At 39.5% G+C, this 21,185-nt stretch overlaps 2 protein-coding genes and 1 gene segment (V, D, J or C); 1 reads left to right on the top strand and 2 right to left on the bottom strand.

Annotated features, from left to right (window-relative positions):
* The first annotated feature begins 2,827 nt into the window (after positions 1-2,827).
* Positions 2,828-10,533, top strand: LOC115128465 (uncharacterized). Its single transcript, XM_029658323.2, has 8 exons — positions 2,828-2,988; positions 3,483-3,809; positions 4,063-4,419; positions 4,879-4,977; positions 5,836-5,866; positions 5,955-5,995; positions 6,915-6,958; positions 9,769-10,533. The coding sequence occupies exons 1-8, from the start codon at positions 2,910-2,912 to the stop codon at positions 9,832-9,834; spliced, it is 1,044 nt and encodes a 347-aa protein (XP_029514183.2). The 5' UTR covers positions 2,828-2,909; the 3' UTR covers positions 9,835-10,533.
* Positions 10,534-11,024: 491 nt separating this feature from the next.
* Positions 11,025-15,366, bottom strand: LOC115128467 (immunoglobulin alpha-2 heavy chain-like). The segment is given in 5 exon segments: positions 11,025-12,115; positions 13,031-13,153; positions 13,325-13,627; positions 13,882-14,217; positions 15,276-15,366. Coding segments are annotated over 5 exon segments (855 nt in total).
* Positions 15,367-15,580: 214 nt separating this feature from the next.
* LOC115129017 (immunoglobulin epsilon heavy chain-like) lies at positions 15,581-21,018 on the bottom strand. Its single transcript, XM_065017079.1, has 5 exons — positions 20,961-21,018; positions 20,456-20,782; positions 20,043-20,342; positions 19,711-19,827; positions 15,581-19,547 (listed from the first exon to the last, which is right to left on the bottom strand). The coding sequence occupies exons 1-5, from the start codon at positions 21,001-21,003 to the stop codon at positions 19,492-19,494; spliced, it is 843 nt and encodes a 280-aa protein (XP_064873151.1). The 5' UTR covers positions 21,004-21,018; the 3' UTR covers positions 15,581-19,491.
* Between the last annotated feature and the right edge of the window lie 167 nt (positions 21,019-21,185).

Raw genomic sequence — 21,185 nt, 5'->3', positions numbered from 1 at the left:
TACAATCTAAAAGTAAATACCATGTTATTGTAGTTAAGTAGGCTGTTATACGTTTATAATTTGTATTTGATAGGCTAAGTCGTGGCAGTGTCTTCCGAATCTCTGCGACTCGAGAGTCAAGGCAAATGGTAGCCTAACCTGCGTGCATTGCATAAATGTTTACCGAAAGAGGGCGTGCGCTCATTGGAGTTCGAACGCACTTGTTTGTGGCCATTGTGGGTCTTATTGCATTAAATTGTCCCATATATCTAGTTGGTAGAGTATGGCGCTTGCAACCGTTTAGAAACTACAGCAATTTCTGCACATAGTCCCCCACTTTTATGGGCGAAAAGGTGTTGGGACAAATGTGTATTAAAGTTATAAAAAGTTAAGTATTTGGTCCCATATTCATAACACGCAATGACTACATCAAGCTTGTGACTCTACACATTTTTGGGATGCATTTGATGTTTGTTTTGGTTGTGTTTCAGATTATTTTGTTCCCAATCAAAATAAATGGAAAATAATGTATTGTGTCATTTTGGAGTCACTTTTATTGTTGATAAGAATATAATATGTTTCTAAACACTTCTACATTAATGTGGATGCTACCATGATTAGGGATAATCCTGAATGAATCGTGAATAATTATGAGTGAGAAAGTTACCAATGCACAAATGTCATACCTCCAAAACATGATAATCGCTCACCATTACGATAACAGGGGGAACCTGGTCCCAGAGCATTTTGTATTATATTGTACGTAAATCCGAGAACTCAATTTAGTCTAATGTTTGGTATGTTTACTTAAGACAGATGGTTGCTTAACGCAAAAACGAATGTAACGTGAATGTCTAGTAGCCCAAAGGTTGTGAATTCGAATCTCATCATGGACAACATTAGCAGTTGAGCTAGTTAGCAACTTTTCAACTACTTACAACTTTTTAGCTACTTTGCAAGTCCTTAGCATGTTAGCTAACCCTCCTATGATATTTGTGCATCTGTAACTTTGTCTCTCATCAATAGTCACGATTTGTAGTCACAAGCTCGATGCATCATGTGCTATGAATATGGGGCAAATACTTAACTTTTTACTGTTTTAATACAAATACAAGTGATTTGTCCCAATACTTTTTATGTACAAAAAAGTGCTGTCATTTCTAAATGGTTCACACAATATGGATGAACTTTGGAAGTATAGAGCCAAAAGAAAAGAAAAAAATACTTTACTGTCCCAATCATTAAGGAGGGCATTGTATCTACAAGTTCACTCCCGATCATTGTAAGTCCATATGTTTTTATTTTAATCAAATTACTAACAACAAGAAGCATCTCTGTGAATGTTATGGGAACCTATTGGAGTTCACAGGTCAGCATCAGATTAAGTCAAACACTGCATCAAAGACTTCATGCAAAATATTACCTCTTGAAAGCCTCTAACTCAGAATGGTGTTAGAAATGCTATTTTTTAACCAAGACAGAAAAGTGGATTTTTATGCACGACTGCAGCATCAACGCATTTATCTCAATCATCATGCCGCCTCCTTTTACGCAGACCTATAATCTCACATGTTTCAGCCTAAAACATTTTATTGTCATTTCATCAAACCCCTTTGTCGATTTCCGGGAATATGTTTAGACTGTTTTGTTCAGCAATGTCAGCAGTATCTCAGAGTTTCCATGAGCTTTGTGGTCTAGAAACCCCAAATGGTAAACAGGTAGTTTGTGTAGGCGCCGCCTCAAGCTATTTTTCCTCGCTCGGTTGCAACATCGCTTGCGCCCTTTGAGGTTAGATCAAGGCGAGCAACGTTAAAATAAATTTATGAACATAAATGTATATACATCTGTATGGTCTTAGTTTTTAAGAATATACCTAAAATGTTTGACCCCCCACCTGAATATGAACTACCCTATTTAGTGTTAAAATGTAACATTACAATTGTTGTTTTGTTATGTAATACAACAACAAAAAATCATTATGTAACACTGAACCGTCTGTATTTGAATGTAGGCCTAATGTTTCTCTTATCCACGTGTTTTCTCTTATCCACGTGTTCTACTTTCTCTTATCGACGTGTTCTACTTTCCCTTCTGGAATTAGAACAGCCTGTAATGAAAGTTTATACCAACATGTAAATTTACTTTGGCTTGGAATCCATCATTAGTAGAATCCAGCGCCATAAATAGAAATAAGGCACACATCACATGGCAGAATCACAACAGAAGTTATGAATTATATTATGTTCAGATAATTAGGCAATGTTAACAATTATAACAATATCTCTATAGACATACACGCCTAACGTGTTTAGTGATGTATTGTTTAATTGGCTAACGATGATATCCGGTAAGATAAACAATTATTATAATAATGATTAAAAAAAACGACGTAGCCTAATAATAATAGTGAATTAAGCCAATTTCAAAAATAATTCTGAAAAGGTAATTCGCCTACTACTTTACAGAGAACCAGGCCAATAGCATAATAGGCTATATTCTTACAGAGTAAATTACATTCTTCTTACATTCTTTTTTTGTTCAAAATTACGTATTTTATTACGTTATAGATCACGGACGTGAATTGATTAAAACAAATAATCATTGATGTCATCATGTTTATTCATTCACCTCAATATAGCCTAGCTGTAATTGTCGAAAACAGGCAGTTCTTTAGTGAGTAAATTCTTAAATGTATCTTCGTTGCATTCAGTCCGTGCAATCTTGTCAACTTTGCATTTATTCTAAGTTTTTTTTTGTAGAGGCCTTTGCTGGAATATGACCTATCTTTCCTTGCTCACAGTTTGTTATAACGCAGGACACTTTATATGTTCATTTCCGGTGAGATGTTGTCGGTCTCGCTTTCTGCGACGTAGCAGGGCTATGCGCGAGACACCTTCATCTCGTCAAGGTGGCTGAACAGACTCAAAGAGATGATGCCCTTCAAATTCCGTGAATCTAAAATGCCATGGCCCCTGATATTTCTGTTGTGCTGGAGCTATGTTTTGAAAGGCAAGTATGACTCTATTCTGCACACTTTGTCAATGTGTCGAGAATAAATGTAGGAAAGGTACATTTATTTAGGAAAACGAATAATGGTAGTAAGGGGTTTAGCCTATGTCTCATCACCACCGTGCATACATCCATTTATTGCAATAAATAAGCCCTTAACCACAGTATTCTAGTAAATTATAACTTCTTAATAAACTTGTGTGAGAATAAATGTTGATCATGTCAATGAATCTGTATCCTGGCTGTAAATGTTCATTTTATAATCTAGCAATTTCAAGATAATTCACATTTTAGGTTAGACAAAGGAGGCCTCTAAAAGTTTCTAAATCTTTTTCTAAGTGGACAGGGAGTACGCTTTTTCCCCCTCTGTTTGGCATCCACGCTTGGTATATTCATGTTCAGAAAAACCAAGTTATGAAATTCACCAAACATTCTAACAGGAATTAGTTGAAATATATGTTATATTCTTGTTATTCCTATTTCTGTTTTTTTAGCTACACACACATCCATTATCATCCAGACGCCAGGGAGGATGATGGTGAAGACTGGTGATACAGTGACCTTGAAATGCTATTTGGTTGAGCTTATCACCTACTGCTACTCTGTGATTTGGATGAAAGTAGACCCCAGGAATGGAACACTGGCTAAGATTGCAAACTTAAAGATTGATAACAACTCTGAGGAGGGAGAAGGGAAACAGGACAAACTATGTTCTGCTACAATCGCCAACGCAACAGTGAGCGACTCAGGAATGTACTATTGTTCAGCTGTTCAATCCGAAATTATCCACACGGGCAATGGTTCTAGAGTTGTTGTGACAGGTAAATTGAATGTCTGGTATTTTCATTCACAAAGTTGACTGCTAAAAAAAATACACAGATGTGTTTAAAAAAAAATGTACACATACAAAAAGAAATCTTGTGCTCGAAAAATCTAAATAGCCAATTGTAAATATTGCATAGGATTTCTGTATGGGCTAAAATGAAGAATCGTGCATTCAGAGTGTAGTCTATGTTGAACAACCATTTCAACAAGTCATGTAATTGTTTACAATTCTGACAATCTTTTCCCCAGAGAGAGAGAGAACACAGAACATCACTGAATCGCCAGCCATCAAACTCCTCTCTCCATCGGACGTTGACAGGTCTGTTGTGTTGACGACTCTATACTACACAGCAGAGTCCTTCATCCCTCTGCTGTGTTTGGTGTTGGAAGTGGTCCCATCTCAGGTCCATGTGTTCTGGCTCATAGACGGGAGAGAGGACAGTGGACTAACTTCGTCCACTTGGACAGACAACAGTGATTCAGCCACAGAGTTCACTATGAACCAGATTCTAGTCCAAGCAGAGGAGTGGGACAGAGGGGTGCAGTGTACGTGTGTGGTGGAGTTTGAGGGAAATTCTATCAACAAAACCCTGATAAAGCCCAATGGTAATTGCATCACTGTATCTCAAATACTCACTTTTTATGTTCATTTCAACAGTCTCCTCTGCAAAAAGCCATCCGTCATCCTAAATCAGAAGCATTTCTAATCAAAAGTAGCCTATTAACTTTTCTTACAAAGATATGAGAAAATCTGAGGATGGGTGGGATGAGCATATTATACTAGAGGAAAGGCTCAATTATAGTTTCACATAAAGGGCAATACACAAACACTGTAAAACACATGTTTTATACTACATCACAATGTGTGAGAGTGTGTCCCCACCCTAATCATTTATATTTCAATAATAGCAGTTATCATTTGTACTTCATTATATATTTTTTCCAATGTGATAGAGTTTGTGATGATTTTCCTTTTCCGATTTAAACGTTGTTCTCTTATCAACTTCTCATTTACTATGTACATTGTGTATTCTTTCTTGCATGTATTTTTGACCTACACCACAGATTCCACTGGCATGTGCACAATGGTGCTGTATTGGATATCTGCAGCTGCTCTCGTCACCATTATAGTGGCTGTCACTGTCGCTGTGTGTCGGCACCGTGGTAAGTTACATCTAATCAATAATTGGACAAAACTGTATGAAACAAATACCAAATTACCTTGTGGAAGACAATGTACGGTATGTCATTGTCCTCAAGCAGAGGCATTATAACCATTGAAACCGAGGAAGGTACATGCCCCATCAATTTAATCAATTTGTAGGACACAAATGTACAAGATGTAGCTTATTTTGTAAATGATCAGTGCCCCCTCAAAAACATTAGGGCTATGACGTGATGCCTATGGTCATGGCTAGGTGTGTAAGTAGGCCAGTTCAGTCGTCGAACTAAGATATAGGTAAAGGGAATGTTTTTACTACCTGTAGAATAGGTGACCTAATGTGGGGGTGACAATTCTATTCCATTATGTCCTTTTCTGAGCAAATGGAATGCAAAAGGATATCTACTGTATATTTTCTCTTGCACGGGAAAGTTAAGAAAGGTTATTCTTGTCTTTGTTCCTTAGGCTTTTCTGTGATGGTTATAGAGATCGTTATGTCAAGTGTCTGCGGCATATAGATAGTTCTGAACTGCAGCTGTAATACGCCTACCCCCTCCTGACTGCCAATTATTTCAACATTGATGAAGAAGAACTCATTCTTAAAATCAGAGAAACTGAGCCAAAGTCACAAACGACGTAGTTACTGTATCTTACTTCACTCTACAACAATGTCAGAAATAGGAATGTTGGAAATATGCAATTCTAGTAGTTCTTCCTTAGTTGTACAGTTTACTCCCTCTGCTTTTGAGATCAGATCATAGAGTGAATTTGAACAAATGGCAAAGAACATTATCATTGATTCATAATGTATACTTCAACCTGGATTTTAAATGTGGCATTTTTGTTGCTTTTTCCTATAGGACATCCCATGGTTACTGATGAGGATACAAGGTTTGTGTCTGACCGTTAATCCAACATTTAATTTGAGAAGTCAGTGGTCGCTGGAGTGATAATGTGACCTACTCTGTTTCAATTTCAGACAAAGAGGCACAGGCACAGAGAGCAGGCAGCATCAATCTGGTAAAATGTTATCATTTTTCTCATTTAGGATTACAACAGCCAATGATTTTAGAAGGATTTTAAGATAGCTTTTATCAGCTTGGTGGTATTTAGTGGGCGAAAAAGTTTTTGCATTTCATTATCTTTTAAAAAAAATGTACCCCTTTTTCTCCCCAATTTCGTGGTATCCAATTGTTGTAGTAGCTACTATCTTGTCTCATCGCTACAACTCCCGTACGGGCTCAGGAGAGACGAAGGTTGAAAGTCATGCGTCCTCCGATACACAACCCAACCAAGCCGCACTGCTTCTTAACACAGCGCGCATCCAACCCGGAAGCCAGCCGCACCAATGTGTCGGAGGAAACACTGTGCACCTGGCAACCTTGGTTAGTGCGCACTGCGCCCGGCCCGCCACAGGAGTCACTGGTGCGCGATGAGACAAGGATATCCCTACTGGCCAAGCCCTCCCTAACCCGGACAATACTAGGCCAATTGTGCGTCGCCCCACGGACCTCCCGGTCGCGGCCGGTTACGACAGAGCCTGGGCGCGAACCCAGAAACTCTGCAGTACAGCGCCCTTAACCACTGCGCCACCCGGGAGGCACATTTTCATTATCTTTTTAACTATTCAGTTGAAATAGATAGAATAAATTAGCTTACTTTTCTTTCAAATTTCTGCTGTGAATGAGGAGTTGGGACATTTTTTAAGGGACTCTGTTTTACATTTGAGTGTGAGAGATGAGATGAAAATATTTCATAGAGAAGTAAATGGGGTGCCATTGGCGTACTTTGAGACACCATTAGTTCTCACAGCATCTCTCGAGGGAGGATGCAGGGTTGGTTGATTGAAGGATTCCAAAACATTTTGAACTACACTAGTTTATCGGGGATGTCATGGCTGTATTGGTGTTTGTCATGATCTGACTTGTAACGTTTGCAGGGAGACTCGGAGAAGCTAGAAAGGCAGTTCGATCATCCGTCTCGGTAAGTAGCTATTGTATTTGGTTTAGAATTTTTGGTGAAGGTGCCAAATGTTGTTTTTTTACGTTGCATACTTTTATAATCCATTGCTGTGCGATCAGATTTTCTCAGGTAGATCTTTTAAATCAACATTTCGGTCCAACTTAACTCTTGGGGCCGGTTTCCAATCCTGGACATCGACTAAGCCAATAGTCCTTGACTTAAAAACATTTTCTCTGGAGATTGTTTTTTAGTCCAGAAGTAGGCTTAAAATGTGTCTGGGGAACTGGTCCATAGTGTATCCAAATTGGGGGGGAAAACACTGTAAGGCCAGGCACCACAGGATAAAAGTACATTTTTGCATGTACAGTTGAAGTCGGAAGTTTACATACACTTAGGTTGGAGTCATTAATACTTGTTTTTCAACCACTCCACAAATTTCTTGTTAACAAACCATAGTTTTGGCAAGTCGGTTAGAACATCTACTTTGTGCACGACAAAAGTCATTTTCCCAACAATTATTAACAGACAGATTATTTCACTTATAATTCACTGTAGCACAATTCCAGTGGGTCTGAAGTTTACATTCACTAAGTTGACTGTGCCTTTAAACAGCTTGGAAAATTCCAGAAAATTATGTCATGGCTTTAGAAGCTTCTGATAGGCTTATTGACATAATTTGAGTCAATTGGAGGTGAACCTGTGGAAGTATTTCAAGGCCTACCTTCAAACTCAGTGCCTCTTTGCTTGACATCATGGGAAAATCAAAATAAATCAGCCAAGACCTCAGAAAAAATATTGTAGACCGTCACAAGTCTGGTTCATCCTTGGGAGCAATTTCCAAATCGCCTGAAGGTACCACTTTGATCTGTACAAACAATAGTACGCAAGTATGAACACCATGGGACCACGCAAAGTGCAAATCAATCCCAGAACAACAGCAAAGGACCTTGTGAAGATGCTGGAGGAAACGGGTACAAAAGTATCTATATCCACAGTAAAAACGAGTCCTATATCGACATAACCTGAAAGGCCTCTCAGCAAGGAAGAAGCGACTGCTCCAAAACCGCCATAAAAAAGCCAGACTACGGTTTGCAACTGCACATGGGGACAAAGTTCGTACTTTTTTGAGAAATGTCCTCTGGTCTGATGAAACAAAAATAGAACTGTTTGGCCATAATGACCATTGTTATGTTCGGAGGATAAAGGGGGAAGCTTGCAAGCTGAAAAACACCATCCCAACCGTGAAGCATGGGGGAGGCAGCATCATGTTGTGTGGGTGATTTGCTGCAGGAGGCACCACTTCACAAAATAGACAGCATCACGAGGATGGAAAATTATGTGGAAATATTGAAGCAACATCTCAAGATATCAGTCAGGAATTTAAAGCTTGGTCGCAAGTGGGTCTTCCAAATGGACAATGACCCCAAGCATACTTCCAAAGTTGTGGCAAAATGGCTTAAGGACAACAAAGTCAAGGTATTGGAGTGGCCATCACAAAGCCCTGACCTCAAGCCTATAGAAAATGTGTGAGCAGAACTGAAAAAGTGTGTGCGAGCAAGGAGGCCTACAAACCTGACTGCGTTACACCAGCTCTGTCAGGAGGAATGGGCCAAAATTCACCCAACTTATTGTGGGAAGCTTGTGGAAGGCTACCCAAAACGTTTGACCCAATTTAAACAATATAAAGGCAATGCTACCAAATACTAATTGAGTGTCCACATTCAACTTCTGACCCACTGGGAATGTGCTGAAAGAAATAAAAGCTGAAATAAATCCTTCTCTCTACTATTATTCTGACATTTCACATTCTTAAAATAAAGTGTTGGTCCTAACTGACCTAAGACAGGGAATTTTTACTAGGATTAAATGTCAGGAATTGTGAAAAACTTAGTTTTTATGTATTTGGTATGTAAACTTCCAACTTCAACTGTGTGTTGAAGTTGTGTGTGTTATCCTTAGAGGTATTCTCCAGATTGTTAGTATGTTGTCAAAAGTTAATTCTAGAGGATTTTTTCTTCTGAAAAAATGTACCAAAAATGCATTTTATGTCACTTTCTTTAGTATTTTACAAATAGAAAGATGAAATAAAGTATTTATTTACAATCGGCTGTGTGTAAGTCCGGTCCTGGATTGTCCTAACAAAATGAAACCAAAATATTTAGGCTGACTTTACCCACTGTCCAGAAAAATGTATTTGCGTGATATGCAAATATATGCATATTTAATAACTTACCACTTAATTTGCATATTTGTACACAAGATTTCAGAAAAGTTGTAAAACAGAAAGGCTTATTTGTGTACACATTCAACTGGTAAGAGTTTATTGTGATATGATTAAGGGGGGATACCCTATTAGGGTGTGTTTCCTGGCCGTAGTGTTATGATCCGAACATACTGCTCTGAAAATTTCTCATGTCTCATACTGGCGTATTACTTGGTAAGTATAGTGTAATTACAGTACTTATTGGCGATATACCTTGTGGTTTGTGTAAAATACAGATTGGCATTTTTATATGGATTACATTTGTTAACAAACTCCAATGAATTGAGGCTAAACCTACTCTCACCTCTAGAAGGATTGTTTTAGATTATTACTCAGTTATCTTCATTGTGAATGTATTGATTGAGATTGACTGACTATCCTTTCTATGGTGTGAATAGTCACAAATGAGACCCTGGTTTACATTTGCAGTATTGCTGCCCCAATTCAGTCCACATGAAGTGTTAAAGCATTTCTGTATTTAAAGCAACAGCAACAGCTATACCTATTTCTGATTCCTTGAGAAACAAATGTTCCTATAATGAACTCCCTGGTGTTGATTGTTCCACAGGAGGTCCAGTATGCGACTTTGGACCACATCCAGTTTGGGAGACGCCCAAATACAATTATCCAATAATATTTTGAAGAAGAAATTGCATAAGAGTTTTCAGATTATTATGTATGTATTTGTGTATAAACCAAGAGCCAGTGTCCCCAATTGCTAAGTGCCCAGAGCCAATAGTGCGACACAGAGCTCTTTTTTTAATATCGTAATTCAACTGTGGGAAATCCTCCTAATAGTCATTAAACTGTCCCAGTCCTAAAATGTTTTCAAAGGTCAGGTTAGAGCCCTTCCGTGGGAAAACGTGTACAAGCCTACATAGGAAAATGACTGAAATAGTCTTGAATTTTGTATTGATGATATATTTATTGTGGTGTAGGCTAATTGGCTGCTTATAGGCCCATGTGTTTTCCTGTGTATTTTTATTTATTTTATACCTTTATTTAACGAGGCAAGTCAGTTAATAAGAACAAAGTCTTATTTTCAATGACGGCCTAGGAACAGTGGGTTGTTCAGGGGCAGAACGACAGAATTTGACCTTGTCCTGGTTTTGTCCTACACAGAGGACCACATTGGAAATAAGTGTTCTTAGCTATCCTGTCTTACCCTCAGGGATTAATTGTAAATTAATATCTTGTTTTTTCTTTGTTTTCATTTTATTACCTCTTTCATTACCTCTTATCTAATTTACAATGTTCCTGGAACTGTTGGTGCCAACACTGCCTATGTATTTGAACACATGTTTAAAAACGTTGCTTGAATGCTAAAAAAATACATTCAAATTCTCAATCTGAAACACACTTTGACGAACTCTGTTACGGCCTGTTTCTCTGACCAAAATGAGAAGGCTCACTGTTTTTGACACTTGTGAGTTGTTTGATCCGGCACAGACTGCAGATTGTGTAACATATGAAACAGTGTGACAGGTGCAAGACTGTAGCCTTCAGAACAGAAGCTGACCACATACCACAGTAGTTTAAGCTTTAGCTGCCTAACGCTCTCCTGCACACACACTCAATCTATCTATCGCTCTCTCTGCGTGGTGTGGTATTCTCAGTGTGATATGCTTATGGACAGACACAGCTTTGGTCAAATCTGTTCCTCGCTATTAACAAACCACTAGCAAATTCTATTTGCAGGCTTTTTTTTCACCCAATAGCACATTATGAGAGATGAACCTTTGTACTTTCGTGATATGCTATCAGCTATCACTTAACCTCAGCAGCTTTCACGATATCAATGAAACTCAGAAAATAGACAGAATGTACTGTTATTATTGTATCAGTTCATTTTTCCACAACAACATTATTTTAAAGGGTTGGAAAATAGTTACGCTGCTGCTTAGTCCTGAATGGAAAATAAATCACCCTGGCTAATTAATGAAAATTATGCATTTGGATTAAGTCATGGTAAAATCAAGTAAGTAATGGCAAGACTGAACAAAAGTATTCCCATTTAGGTAATGAAATGTTAATACTCTCAATACAAAGTACAGTAGTCCTTTTTGTTGAATAAAAAGTTACACTGATTTTAGTCAACTGTAAAAAATTAAAAAATACAATTAAACACTTTTACACTATGATACAGCATGGGGCAATGTAGACCCATCACAGAAATAAAAACTTAGTTAAAAAAATGATGGCTAGTTTGTTTAAATGTTGATGCAGACAACATGGTTAATGGAGTTTTCTACATGATGTTTTAGAATAGTTTAAAAAAGCTCCAGCCTATCTCAAATCAAATTTAATTTGTCACATGTCACATACCTGACAGTGAAATGCTTACTTTTTTAAAAGTTACAAATAGCTCAAAAAAGTATACACAATAGCACAATTGGTTATGGGATTATAAAATGGCAGCCATCTCCTTCGGCGCTATTCTTCATTCAATCAGTGTCACTACAATGGATGCACAAGTGACAGGAAGGGTAGGTTGAAGATTTTGAGTAAACACTGATATCTACTGGATGTTTTGAGATGGTGACACAAGATGAGGGAAAAAACATTTCATCACTACAGTACTTTCAGGATATCACTTTATGGAAGAATTGGGCTATTCCAACACATTTTTTTTTATGCATATTGCTTATCTGACAATTTTCATGTAATGAAATCAAAAGCAAAGTGAAAATGTTTTTTTTTTATAAGAAGTCACGTAAAAAATCTATAGCCTTTCGACACCCAGTGAAAACGTACTACATACTTAACGTCTTCCTAGTTGGTATGAAGCACTCGGATTCACTCAAAGCCCTCAAATTCTGAATGTTGGTTTCCTGCAGTTTTCGCAATGAAGACAGAATCCCAAAGCCCTCCTTTTCTTTAGTTTGGGGGGTTTCTGTTGCTTTTCTTACGCTTGCCTGAAGAAAAAACAAACGAACACAGTTAGCACTTTTAGTTAGTTCAAAGTTTTAAAAAAGAAAGAAAGATGTCAAACAAAAAAACACGTGTGTGTATTCACATCGAACTTTGTTTCACGCACGCACACGTAACTATACTGAACCAATATATAAATGCAACACGTACAGGAGCTGAAATAAAAGACAGCAGAAATGTTCCATATGCACAAAAAACATATTTCTCTCAAATGTTGTGCACAAATTTGTTTACATCCCTGTTAGTGAGCATTTATCCTTTGCCAGGATATTCCATCCATCTGACAGGTGTGGCATATCTACCTTGTGCTGGGAACAATAAAAGCCCAATCTAAAATGTGCAGTTGTGTCACACAACACAATGCCACTGGTGTCTCATGTTTTGAAGGAGTGTGCCATTGGCATGCTGACTCCAGGAATGTCCACCAGAGCTGTTGCCAGATAATGTAATGTTAATTTCTCTACCATAAGCTGCCTCCAATGTCGTTTTAGAGAATTGTGTATGTCCAACCGGCCTCACAACCACAGACCATGAACATGTAACCACGCCAGCCCAGCACATCCACATCCGGCTTCTTCACCTGCAAGATCATCTTAGACCAGCCACCCAGACAGCTGATAAAACTGAGGAGTATTTCTGTCTAACAAAGCCCTTTTTTGGGGGGGAAACTCATTCTGATCGGCACGAACTAGCTCCCAAGTGTCTGGGCCTATGCCCCCCCAGGCCAACCCGTGGTTGCGCCCCTGCCCAGTCATGTGAAATCCATAGATTAGGGCCTCATGAATTTATCTCAATTGACTGATGTCCTTATATGAACTGTAACTCAGTAAAATTGTTGTATGTTGCGTTTATATTTTTGTTCAGTATATAATGAACTATCATACAAAAATACCTCTTACCTGAATTGTTGCTCTTGCAGGATAGCTGTACCCGTGCAGTCAGTGTAAGGAGAAGAAGAAGAGCGGACACAATTCCCAGAACCCTGTAGAGACTCACTATGGTGTAACACATTGTGGAGAAGTCTGACAGGACACAATAACATCTCATCAAAGGGAATGGTACAGCTCAATACAGAACGTTTCAATATCTTCAAATTCACTGCATTTATTGTCAAATTAATGTTACTACATGAACATACGGTCAATATTATTACAGTAGTGCTAACTAATGATAGTAAGAGGAAGAGCCGTTACCATTGTGTTGCACGGTTTTGTTGATGTACTGCCCTTCGAACTCTACCACACACGTGCATTCTGCTCCTCTGTCCCACTCCTCTGCTTTGACCAGAATCTGGTTCCTAGTGAACTCTGTGGATGAATCACTGTTGTCTGTCCAGGTGGACTCAGTAAGTCCACTGTCCTCTCTCCCGTCTATGAGCCAGAACACATGGACTTGAGACGGGATCACTCCTGACACCAAACACAGGAGAGAGACAGAGGAATGGTAGCTGTTCAGCGGTTTCAGGATTTCAATGGTTGGAGGAGCTTTGGTTCCATCTACATGAAATAAAGGGAAGAAATTGGGGAAGGAAATAAAAATGACGTGAGATCATTTGGAAACTGATTTGATCTTCATTACAAACACTGCATCAGTGACATAGCTCATGCCTGTGACTCTTACGGAACACAAGTTAAAGCTTGAGATACAACACATCAAGATCATGCGAAAATCAGGTTACAATTAAAAGGTCTATGAAGGTTTTGATAGTTCAAATGCTTGTAGGACCAACATAAAATGCTATAATACTAACCTTTAACAATCACTGTGGTGCCGTTGCCTAAGTAGATCTGCTGGCCATATATGACAGCACAGTAGTAAATCCCGGAGTCGGTGACAGCTACGTTGTAGATGGACACTGGGCACATATGCTTGAAGATTTCATACTCAGATCTGGTGTTGATAATGGTGTTCTTGAGGACACGCAGCGCCCCGGGTTGTTTGGGCAGTCTTATCCAGGCGACGGTATAACAGTAAGAAGTCAACCCTTCCAGAATGCAGTTCATGGTGATGTTGCCGCCAACTACCTCCTCAACAACAGGGGGATACTGGATCACTGTTGAGTCCTCCGACATGACGGACCCTACAACTGAATATGGAAACACGATACTGAACCAAATGCCTTGCATAGATTCATATGGGGTTAAAGTGATACACTACATGACCAAAAGTATGTGGACATCTGCTTGTTGAACATCTCATTCCAAAATCATGGGCATTAATATGGAGTGGTCCGCCCTTTGATGCTATAACAGCCTCCACTAACGTCCGACTTCAACTCTAGACAAGTGTGTGCCTTTCCAAATCATGTACAATCAATTGAATTTACTACAGGTGAACTCCAATCAAGTTGCAGGTACATCTCAATGATGATTACTGGAAACAGGATGTACTGGAGCTCCATTTCGAGTCTCATAGCAAAGGGTCTGAATACTTATGCACCATCGAGAGCATCCTTACTGGTTGCATCGAGCAACTGCTTGGCATCTGATCGTAAGGCGCTACAGCGGGTAGTGCGCATGGCCCAGTGCGTACAGCCCAGCATACGGCCCAGTACATCACTGGGGCCAAGCTTCCTGCAATCCAGGACCTACACATACCCAAGAAGAGTCGTGGCTATAATTGCTGCCAAAGGTGCTTCAAAAAAATTCCTGAGTAAAGGGTCTGAATACTGAGGAGTGGCTTCTCTGTAGCACTCCACCAATTAGGTCAGATGGAGTGCTGACCTGCTCCAGAGAGCTTAGGACCTCAGACTGTGCCAAAGGTTCACCTTCCAACAGGACAATGACCTTAAGCACACAGCCAAGACAACGCAGGAGTGGCTTTGGGATAAGTCTTTGAATGTCCTTGTTTTGATTTAAACCCAATCTAACATCTCTGGAGAGACCTGAAAAAAGCTGTGTAGTGACGCTCCCCATCCAACCTGACAGAGCTTGAGAGGATCTGCAGAGAAGAATGGAAGAAACACCACAAATACAGGTGTGCCAAGTTTGTAGCGTCATACTCAAGAAGACTCGTGGCTGTAATCGCTGCCAAAGGGGCTTCAACAAATTACTGAATAAAGGGTCTGAATACTTACGTAAATCCATCTTGAATTGTGTCGAATAAATGAAATACAATTAGTGAATACAAGTGGATGTAGCTTACCTTTCAAAATATGCATGTAGCACAGAATCAGAAATGGAGTATACATGTCGAACATCAGAGGGTTGAGAGAAATTGTTCGCTCCTTCAGCTAAGTAATAAAGACATTTGACAGGATGGAAGAATAGTCCCCCCCCCACACACACACACACCCACACGCACACAAACGCATACCAATGGGCAATACCTAATGAAAGTATCTATATTATTGCTGCAGATCGAAAATATTTCAGCAAAAGATAAGCCTTTAGTATGTTAATTGACAGGTGATAATGGGGTACTGAATTAGAAATAAAGAGAATGCTGAATGACAATGAGGGTGTGCTTTTAATTACAAAACCATTTCTGAAAGATATTACAGAGACATTTATGTAGTTTTGTAGAAAGCTGTCTCTCGATGCAGTCCGTGACAGATTCAGGAGGCATATCAGTACATTTTTTCAGTCCAAGCAAAAATGGTTTGTTTACATCAGTATATCTTTACAAGGTACATCTTTACAATGTATACACTCTTCTTTAGCTAATTCAAAGTGGCTTTATTCATTTGGCATGTCAACAACAATTGAATCAAAAGTGGACACAGACTGAAATGCTCTCCAACCTAAATGTGCAACATGGTGGTCTTTTCTTTGACCTGATTAAGGTTGTGAGGCCATACCACTGAGTAAAAAGGGACTGCAGACAACTGATGCTACCATTCTGGTTAGCAACCTCAGACAAACACACCTTTTAAAATGAAGAGGTAGTTAGTGGTCTCCATTGTTTCATCGCTAGGCAGTGCCAGTTGCATAAGTTTAAAAACATATATATTTAATTGAAATGGAACTGACACAAATGATGATGATGATCATTACCTCTGTATTTTTTTCCAAAATGATTTAGTTGGAGGTGACAAAGAGCACAAAATGTCACAACAATTGCAAAAGGGGATTTCTTTTTCATGAGTGCATGAATTCTTCAGAAGTCGACCTATGACATTTGCCTTGAAAGCCCACCTCAGTCAGTGTCGCCTCTTCAAACCACAAGCCACTGCTGTACCTCCTGACTTGATTGTGTGTTTCTTTCTGTCCACTGTTCTGGCACAATTATGAACAGAACGCAAACCGCATTTAGGTCTACTCTGCCACTAAGTCTCATTCTCAGCTACAGATCTCATGTCATTTTCAGCAATTCGGAAAGTACTCAGACCCCTTGACTTTTTACACATTTTGTTACGTGACAGCCTTAATCTAAAATTGATTAAATCGTTTTTCCCCTCATCAATATACACACAATACCCCATAATGACAAAGCCAAAGCAGGTGTTGAGAATGATATATTTTGTCTTCCAGTCCCTGACGCTGAATAACATATCCACAGCATGATGCTGCCACCACCATGCTTCACCGTAGTGATGGTGCCAGGTTTCCTCCAGACGTGATGCTTGGCATTCAATCTTGGTTTCTTCAGATCAGAGAATCATGGTCTGAGAGTCCTTTGTGTGCCTTTTGGCAAACTCCAAGCGGGATGTCATGTGCCTTTTACTGAGGAGTGGCTTCCTTCTGTCAGAGTGACCATTGGGTTCTTGGTCACCTCCCTAACCAAGGCCCTTCTCCCCCAATTGCTCAGTTTGGCCGGGCGGCCACCTCTAGGAAGAGTCTTCCATTTAAGAATGATGGAGGCAACTGTGTTCTTCGAGGCCTTCAATGCTGCAGACATTTTTTGGTACCCTTCCCCAGATCTATGCCTTGACACAATCATGTCTTGGAGCTCTAAGGACAATTCCTTCGACCTCATGGCTTGGTTTTTGCTCTGACATGCACAGTTAACTGTGGGACCTTATATAGACAGGTGTGTACCTTTCCAAATCATGTCCAGTCAATTGAATTTACCACAGGTGGACTTCAATCAAGTTGTAGAAACATTTTAAGGATAATCAATGGAAACAGGATGCACCTGAGCTCAATTTCGAGTCTCAAGGGTCTGAATACTTATGTAAATACTGTATTATCTTCTATTTAATAATACATTTGTAAACATTTCTAAAAACCTGTTTTCGTTTTGTCATTATGGGGTATTGTGTGTAGATTGATGACGATTTTTATTGATTTAATCCATTTTAGAATAAGGCTGTAACGTAACAAAATGTGGAAAATGTGAAAGGGTCTGAATACTTTCTGAATGCACTGTATACCAATATTTCTACTTTTCCATATGAAAATGTTATTACTCTATTTAAATTAGCCTGCATGTTTTAACTCCTCATTTGGAAACGGGTTGAATGAAATGGCTGTTCATTGGCATATAGTCTATGAGATGTAGGGCAGGAAGGAAGAGGAGGCCTCTATGTTATCGACTGACAAATCTGTAGCAACCCCAAAAATTGACAAAGAAAATGTCTGGCAGTTCATTCTCTGAACGAAATCATGCTCTTCTCCATTCATTTACCTGGCAATGACATTTAAAAGCGATAGGTTCACTCAAATAATAAAATTCATTCATTCATTCCTTAATTCCTTAATTTCATTACCCTCAAAGTAGTCTATAGATAAGGAGAGACTGCAATCCATGCTTTGGAGTTGCTTACTGTACCATTTTTTTAAACCAAAAATCAAATCAAATTTTATTTGTCACATGCGCCGAATAGAACAGGTGTAGTAGACCTTACCGTGAAATGCTTACTTACAAGCCCTTAACCAACAATGCAGTTCAAGTAATAGAGTTGCTCAGCAGTCTTATGGCTTGGGGGTAGAAGCTGTTAAGGAGCCTTTTGGTCCTAGACTTGGCGCTCCGGTACCGCTTGCCGTACGGTAGCAGAGAAAACAGTCTATGACTTGGGTGACTGGAGTCTTTGACTATTTTTTGAGCCTCCCTCTGACACCGCCTAGTATATAGGTTCTGGATGTCAGGGAGCTTGGCCCAAGTGATGCACTGGGCCGTTCGCACTGCCCTCTGCAGCTCCTTACGGTCAGATGCCAAGGAGTTGCCTTACCAGGCGATGATGCAACCGGTCAGGATGCTCTCACCGGTGCAGCTGTATTTGAGGATTCGGGGACCCATGCCAAATATTTTCAGTCTCCTGAGGGGGAAAGGTGTTGTCGTGCCCACTTCACAACTGTCTTGGTGTGTTTGGACCATGATACTTTGTTGGTGATGTGGACACCAAGGAACTTGAAACTCTCGACCCGCTCAACTTCAGTCCCATCGATGTTAATGGGGGCCTGTTCGGCCCTCTGTCTTGCCCACATTGGGAGAGAGGTTGTTAATCTGTTACCACACTGCCAGGTCTCTGACCTCCTCTTTCAGAAATGAAAGCAAAACGACAGAGACCAGCAATAATCTCGCCCTATCTCACATAGGACAGTTTACACATTTAGTCTGTTGGACTAAATAAGATGATTGGGATAAGCGACGCTGCTGCACACTGCTTACTTCGTTTGAAGGACAGTTATTGCATAGCAATTGCAATTATTTTAGCATAAAATATACACGTATCTGTGTTATTATTTCCTTTTTTTATTTAGCACATAAAAATAAACGTTTTAACTCTGCGTTGGTGGGAAAGGGCTCTTAAGGAAGCATTTCACGATCAAGTCCACACCTGTTGTATTCGGTGCATTGTGACAAATAAAATGTGATTTTATTTGATTATCTGATATGCACTTATTGAGAGAAAGAGTTGGGTATCATGTCTCTCCTTTACAAGTTAGTAGTCAAAACAGATGGTGAGGATTTCTGGAAAAGTTTCTTACTTTAGCAGATAAGCCAGTAACAGCATAGCATGAGCATATAGGAATGTAGCAATACTATTGTATTGCATCTTTTTAAACGTGGACATTTTCTTGAAATGGATTCATTCGAAGTCTGTAACGACACAGTTGCCTGCATGAAGCCTAGCAAAGTGTGGTTCACAGAGGGGAATTCAATAACATTTTGATCACTCGCGCAAAGGTTTCGAATAAGAAAAAAAGTGCATATCTGACCCAGGACTTTGTAATGAGAGAGCATTTACAACGGATAATGATTCAGTATGAATATGTTCAATGAGAAAAAATATATAACTGCAATTGGAAATTCTAATGAGCTTTTTCCCAATTTACACTTTCATTTTTGAATAGTTAGCAACAGTTAAGCAAGCGACGACAACAACAACAAAAGTAAACAACTTTTCCCAATGGTCTTGACACACGACAATGCGACCAAAATGACTTTGTACAAATGACAAACTGTAAAAACTTTTTTATGATGAATTATGCCTTCGTCCCCTGTTCTTTGAGGTGTCATTCCTCTGAACACCTAAGTCACAAAATAAAGACAGTGCATGTCAAAACAGGTGAATTACTCGACAGTTTAACTGAACCATTACAACGTACAGTACATGTGTATATTTTGTATTATTACATGCTACTCTATTCATGTATTTGGGTCATTCAGGACCTAAGTCAGTGTTTATACATACCTCTAGTCTTGCCCCTGCATGCTGCCACAGTGGTAGCCAGGATCAACAGCAGAAGCCAGGCAGTTATTCCCAGGAGTCTGTATATCCACACTGTGACGTAACACAGCACGCCAAGATCTGAGGATATGACATACCATACACAAAGAGAAGTATGTAAATGTACTAAGTAAGTAAGTAAGGTAACTGTAATCTGCATAAATATTTTGTGCCTTGTCATGGACATTGTTGAGAGAATTCTCTAGCAGTAAAACAGTCATTTTGTTCACTGCAAGGGTGCAATTGTGAGGGGAATGTTGACCATAATGTCCTGAAAAAGCATATTTTTTACATACCTATTCTTTGCAGAGTTTTGTTGATAGAATTTCCCTCAAACTCCACCACACACGTACACTGAACCCCTCTGTCCCACTCCTCTGCCTGGACCAGAATCTGGTTCCTAGTGAACTCTGTGGCTGAATCACTGTTGTCTGTCCAGGTGGACTCAGTAAGTCCACTGTCCTCTCTGCCATCTATGAGCCAGAACACATGGACTTGAGACGGGACCACTCCAGACACCAAACACAGCAGAGCGGCGGAGGAGCCGTCGCTGTCTGATGAGACGATTTTGATGTTTGGGGATTCAGTGCTGCTCTCTGTAATGAGAAGAATAACTTTCAATTATCATTTGGGGATATTCCTTCCGCCTTGTTATTTGCAGTGCAGCTTATATGGTGTTGATATTAGCAAATGCATAGTTGTATTTCACCTGTGATGATTAGATTGGATCCGTTGCCAGTGTGGACCGCCTTGGAGTGAACAGCCAAACAGTAGTACATGCCAGAGTCGCTCACTAATGCGTTGGTGATGGTTGCCGAACATACTCTGTCCCGTTTCCCTACCTCAGAGGTCGTATTAATCTTTACGTTAGTTCTTGTGCTCATTGTTCCAGTCCTGGCGTCTACTTTCATCCAAGTCACTGAGTGGCAAAAGGCGAGAATCTGATCAACGTGGCACTTCAAAGTCACCGTGCCACTGGCTATCATCTTCACCACACCAGGTGTCTGGGTCACAATTATTTGGTTTGTCCACGTAGCTGTAAGCAGAAATATGAATTATGAAACTCAGAATTATGCAAACTGTCTGATTGATAGTTGTGATGGAAAAGCGAATAATTATTATTATTTTTTTTTTACCAATGTTTGGCTTAAGAATTTGCCATAAAGGAAGAATTGTTGAAGTGGTAATAGCACAAGAGTTGGAAATGAATTTACCTGAGAGAGTACTCCACAACAGAAAAAGGCAGGCACGCATCATGACACATCAGAAGAATGACTGTCTCAAAGCTTTTTTAACCATATATATATATATATACACCGTTCAAATCGAAATACCGGAAACCTTTTTTTCTTCTTCTTTTTTACATCTTCAAGTGTCCCTATGTTAGATAAAAGGGGTATGATTAAAAGCTTACACCAATGCTTCACAGCACATTTAAA

This window comes from Oncorhynchus nerka, linkage group LG4 (genome assembly GCF_034236695.1).
Source record: "Oncorhynchus nerka isolate Pitt River linkage group LG4, Oner_Uvic_2.0, whole genome shotgun sequence".
Lineage (NCBI taxonomy): Eukaryota > Metazoa > Chordata > Actinopteri > Salmoniformes > Salmonidae > Oncorhynchus > Oncorhynchus nerka.
The sequence above is the reverse complement of the archived record's forward strand: the minus strand, read 5'-3'. Positions and strand labels throughout refer to the sequence as shown.

Coding starts and splice junctions, on each gene's coding strand:
- LOC115128465 (XM_029658323.2), top strand. CDS start 2,910: ATGATGCCCTTCAAATTCCGTGAATCTAAAATGCCATGGCCCCTGATA. Junction 4,420..4,878: donor AACCCTGATAAAGCCCAATG/GTAATTGCATCA, acceptor CCTACACCACAG/ATTCCACTGGCATGTGCACA. Junction 6,959..9,768: donor CAGTTCGATCATCCGTCTCG/GTAAGTAGCTAT, acceptor ATTGTTCCACAG/GAGGTCCAGTATGCGACTTT.
- LOC115129017 (XM_065017079.1), bottom strand. CDS start 21,003: ATGATGCGTGCCTGCCTTTTTCTGTTGTGGAGTACTCTCTCAG. Junction 20,343..20,455: donor ATCCAATCTAATCATCACAG/GTGAAATACAAC, acceptor TTCTCATTACAG/AGAGCAGCACTGAATCCCCA. Junction 19,828..20,042: donor CAAAACTCTGCAAAGAATAG/GTATGTAAAAAA, acceptor TCATATCCTCAG/ATCTTGGCGTGCTGTGTTAC.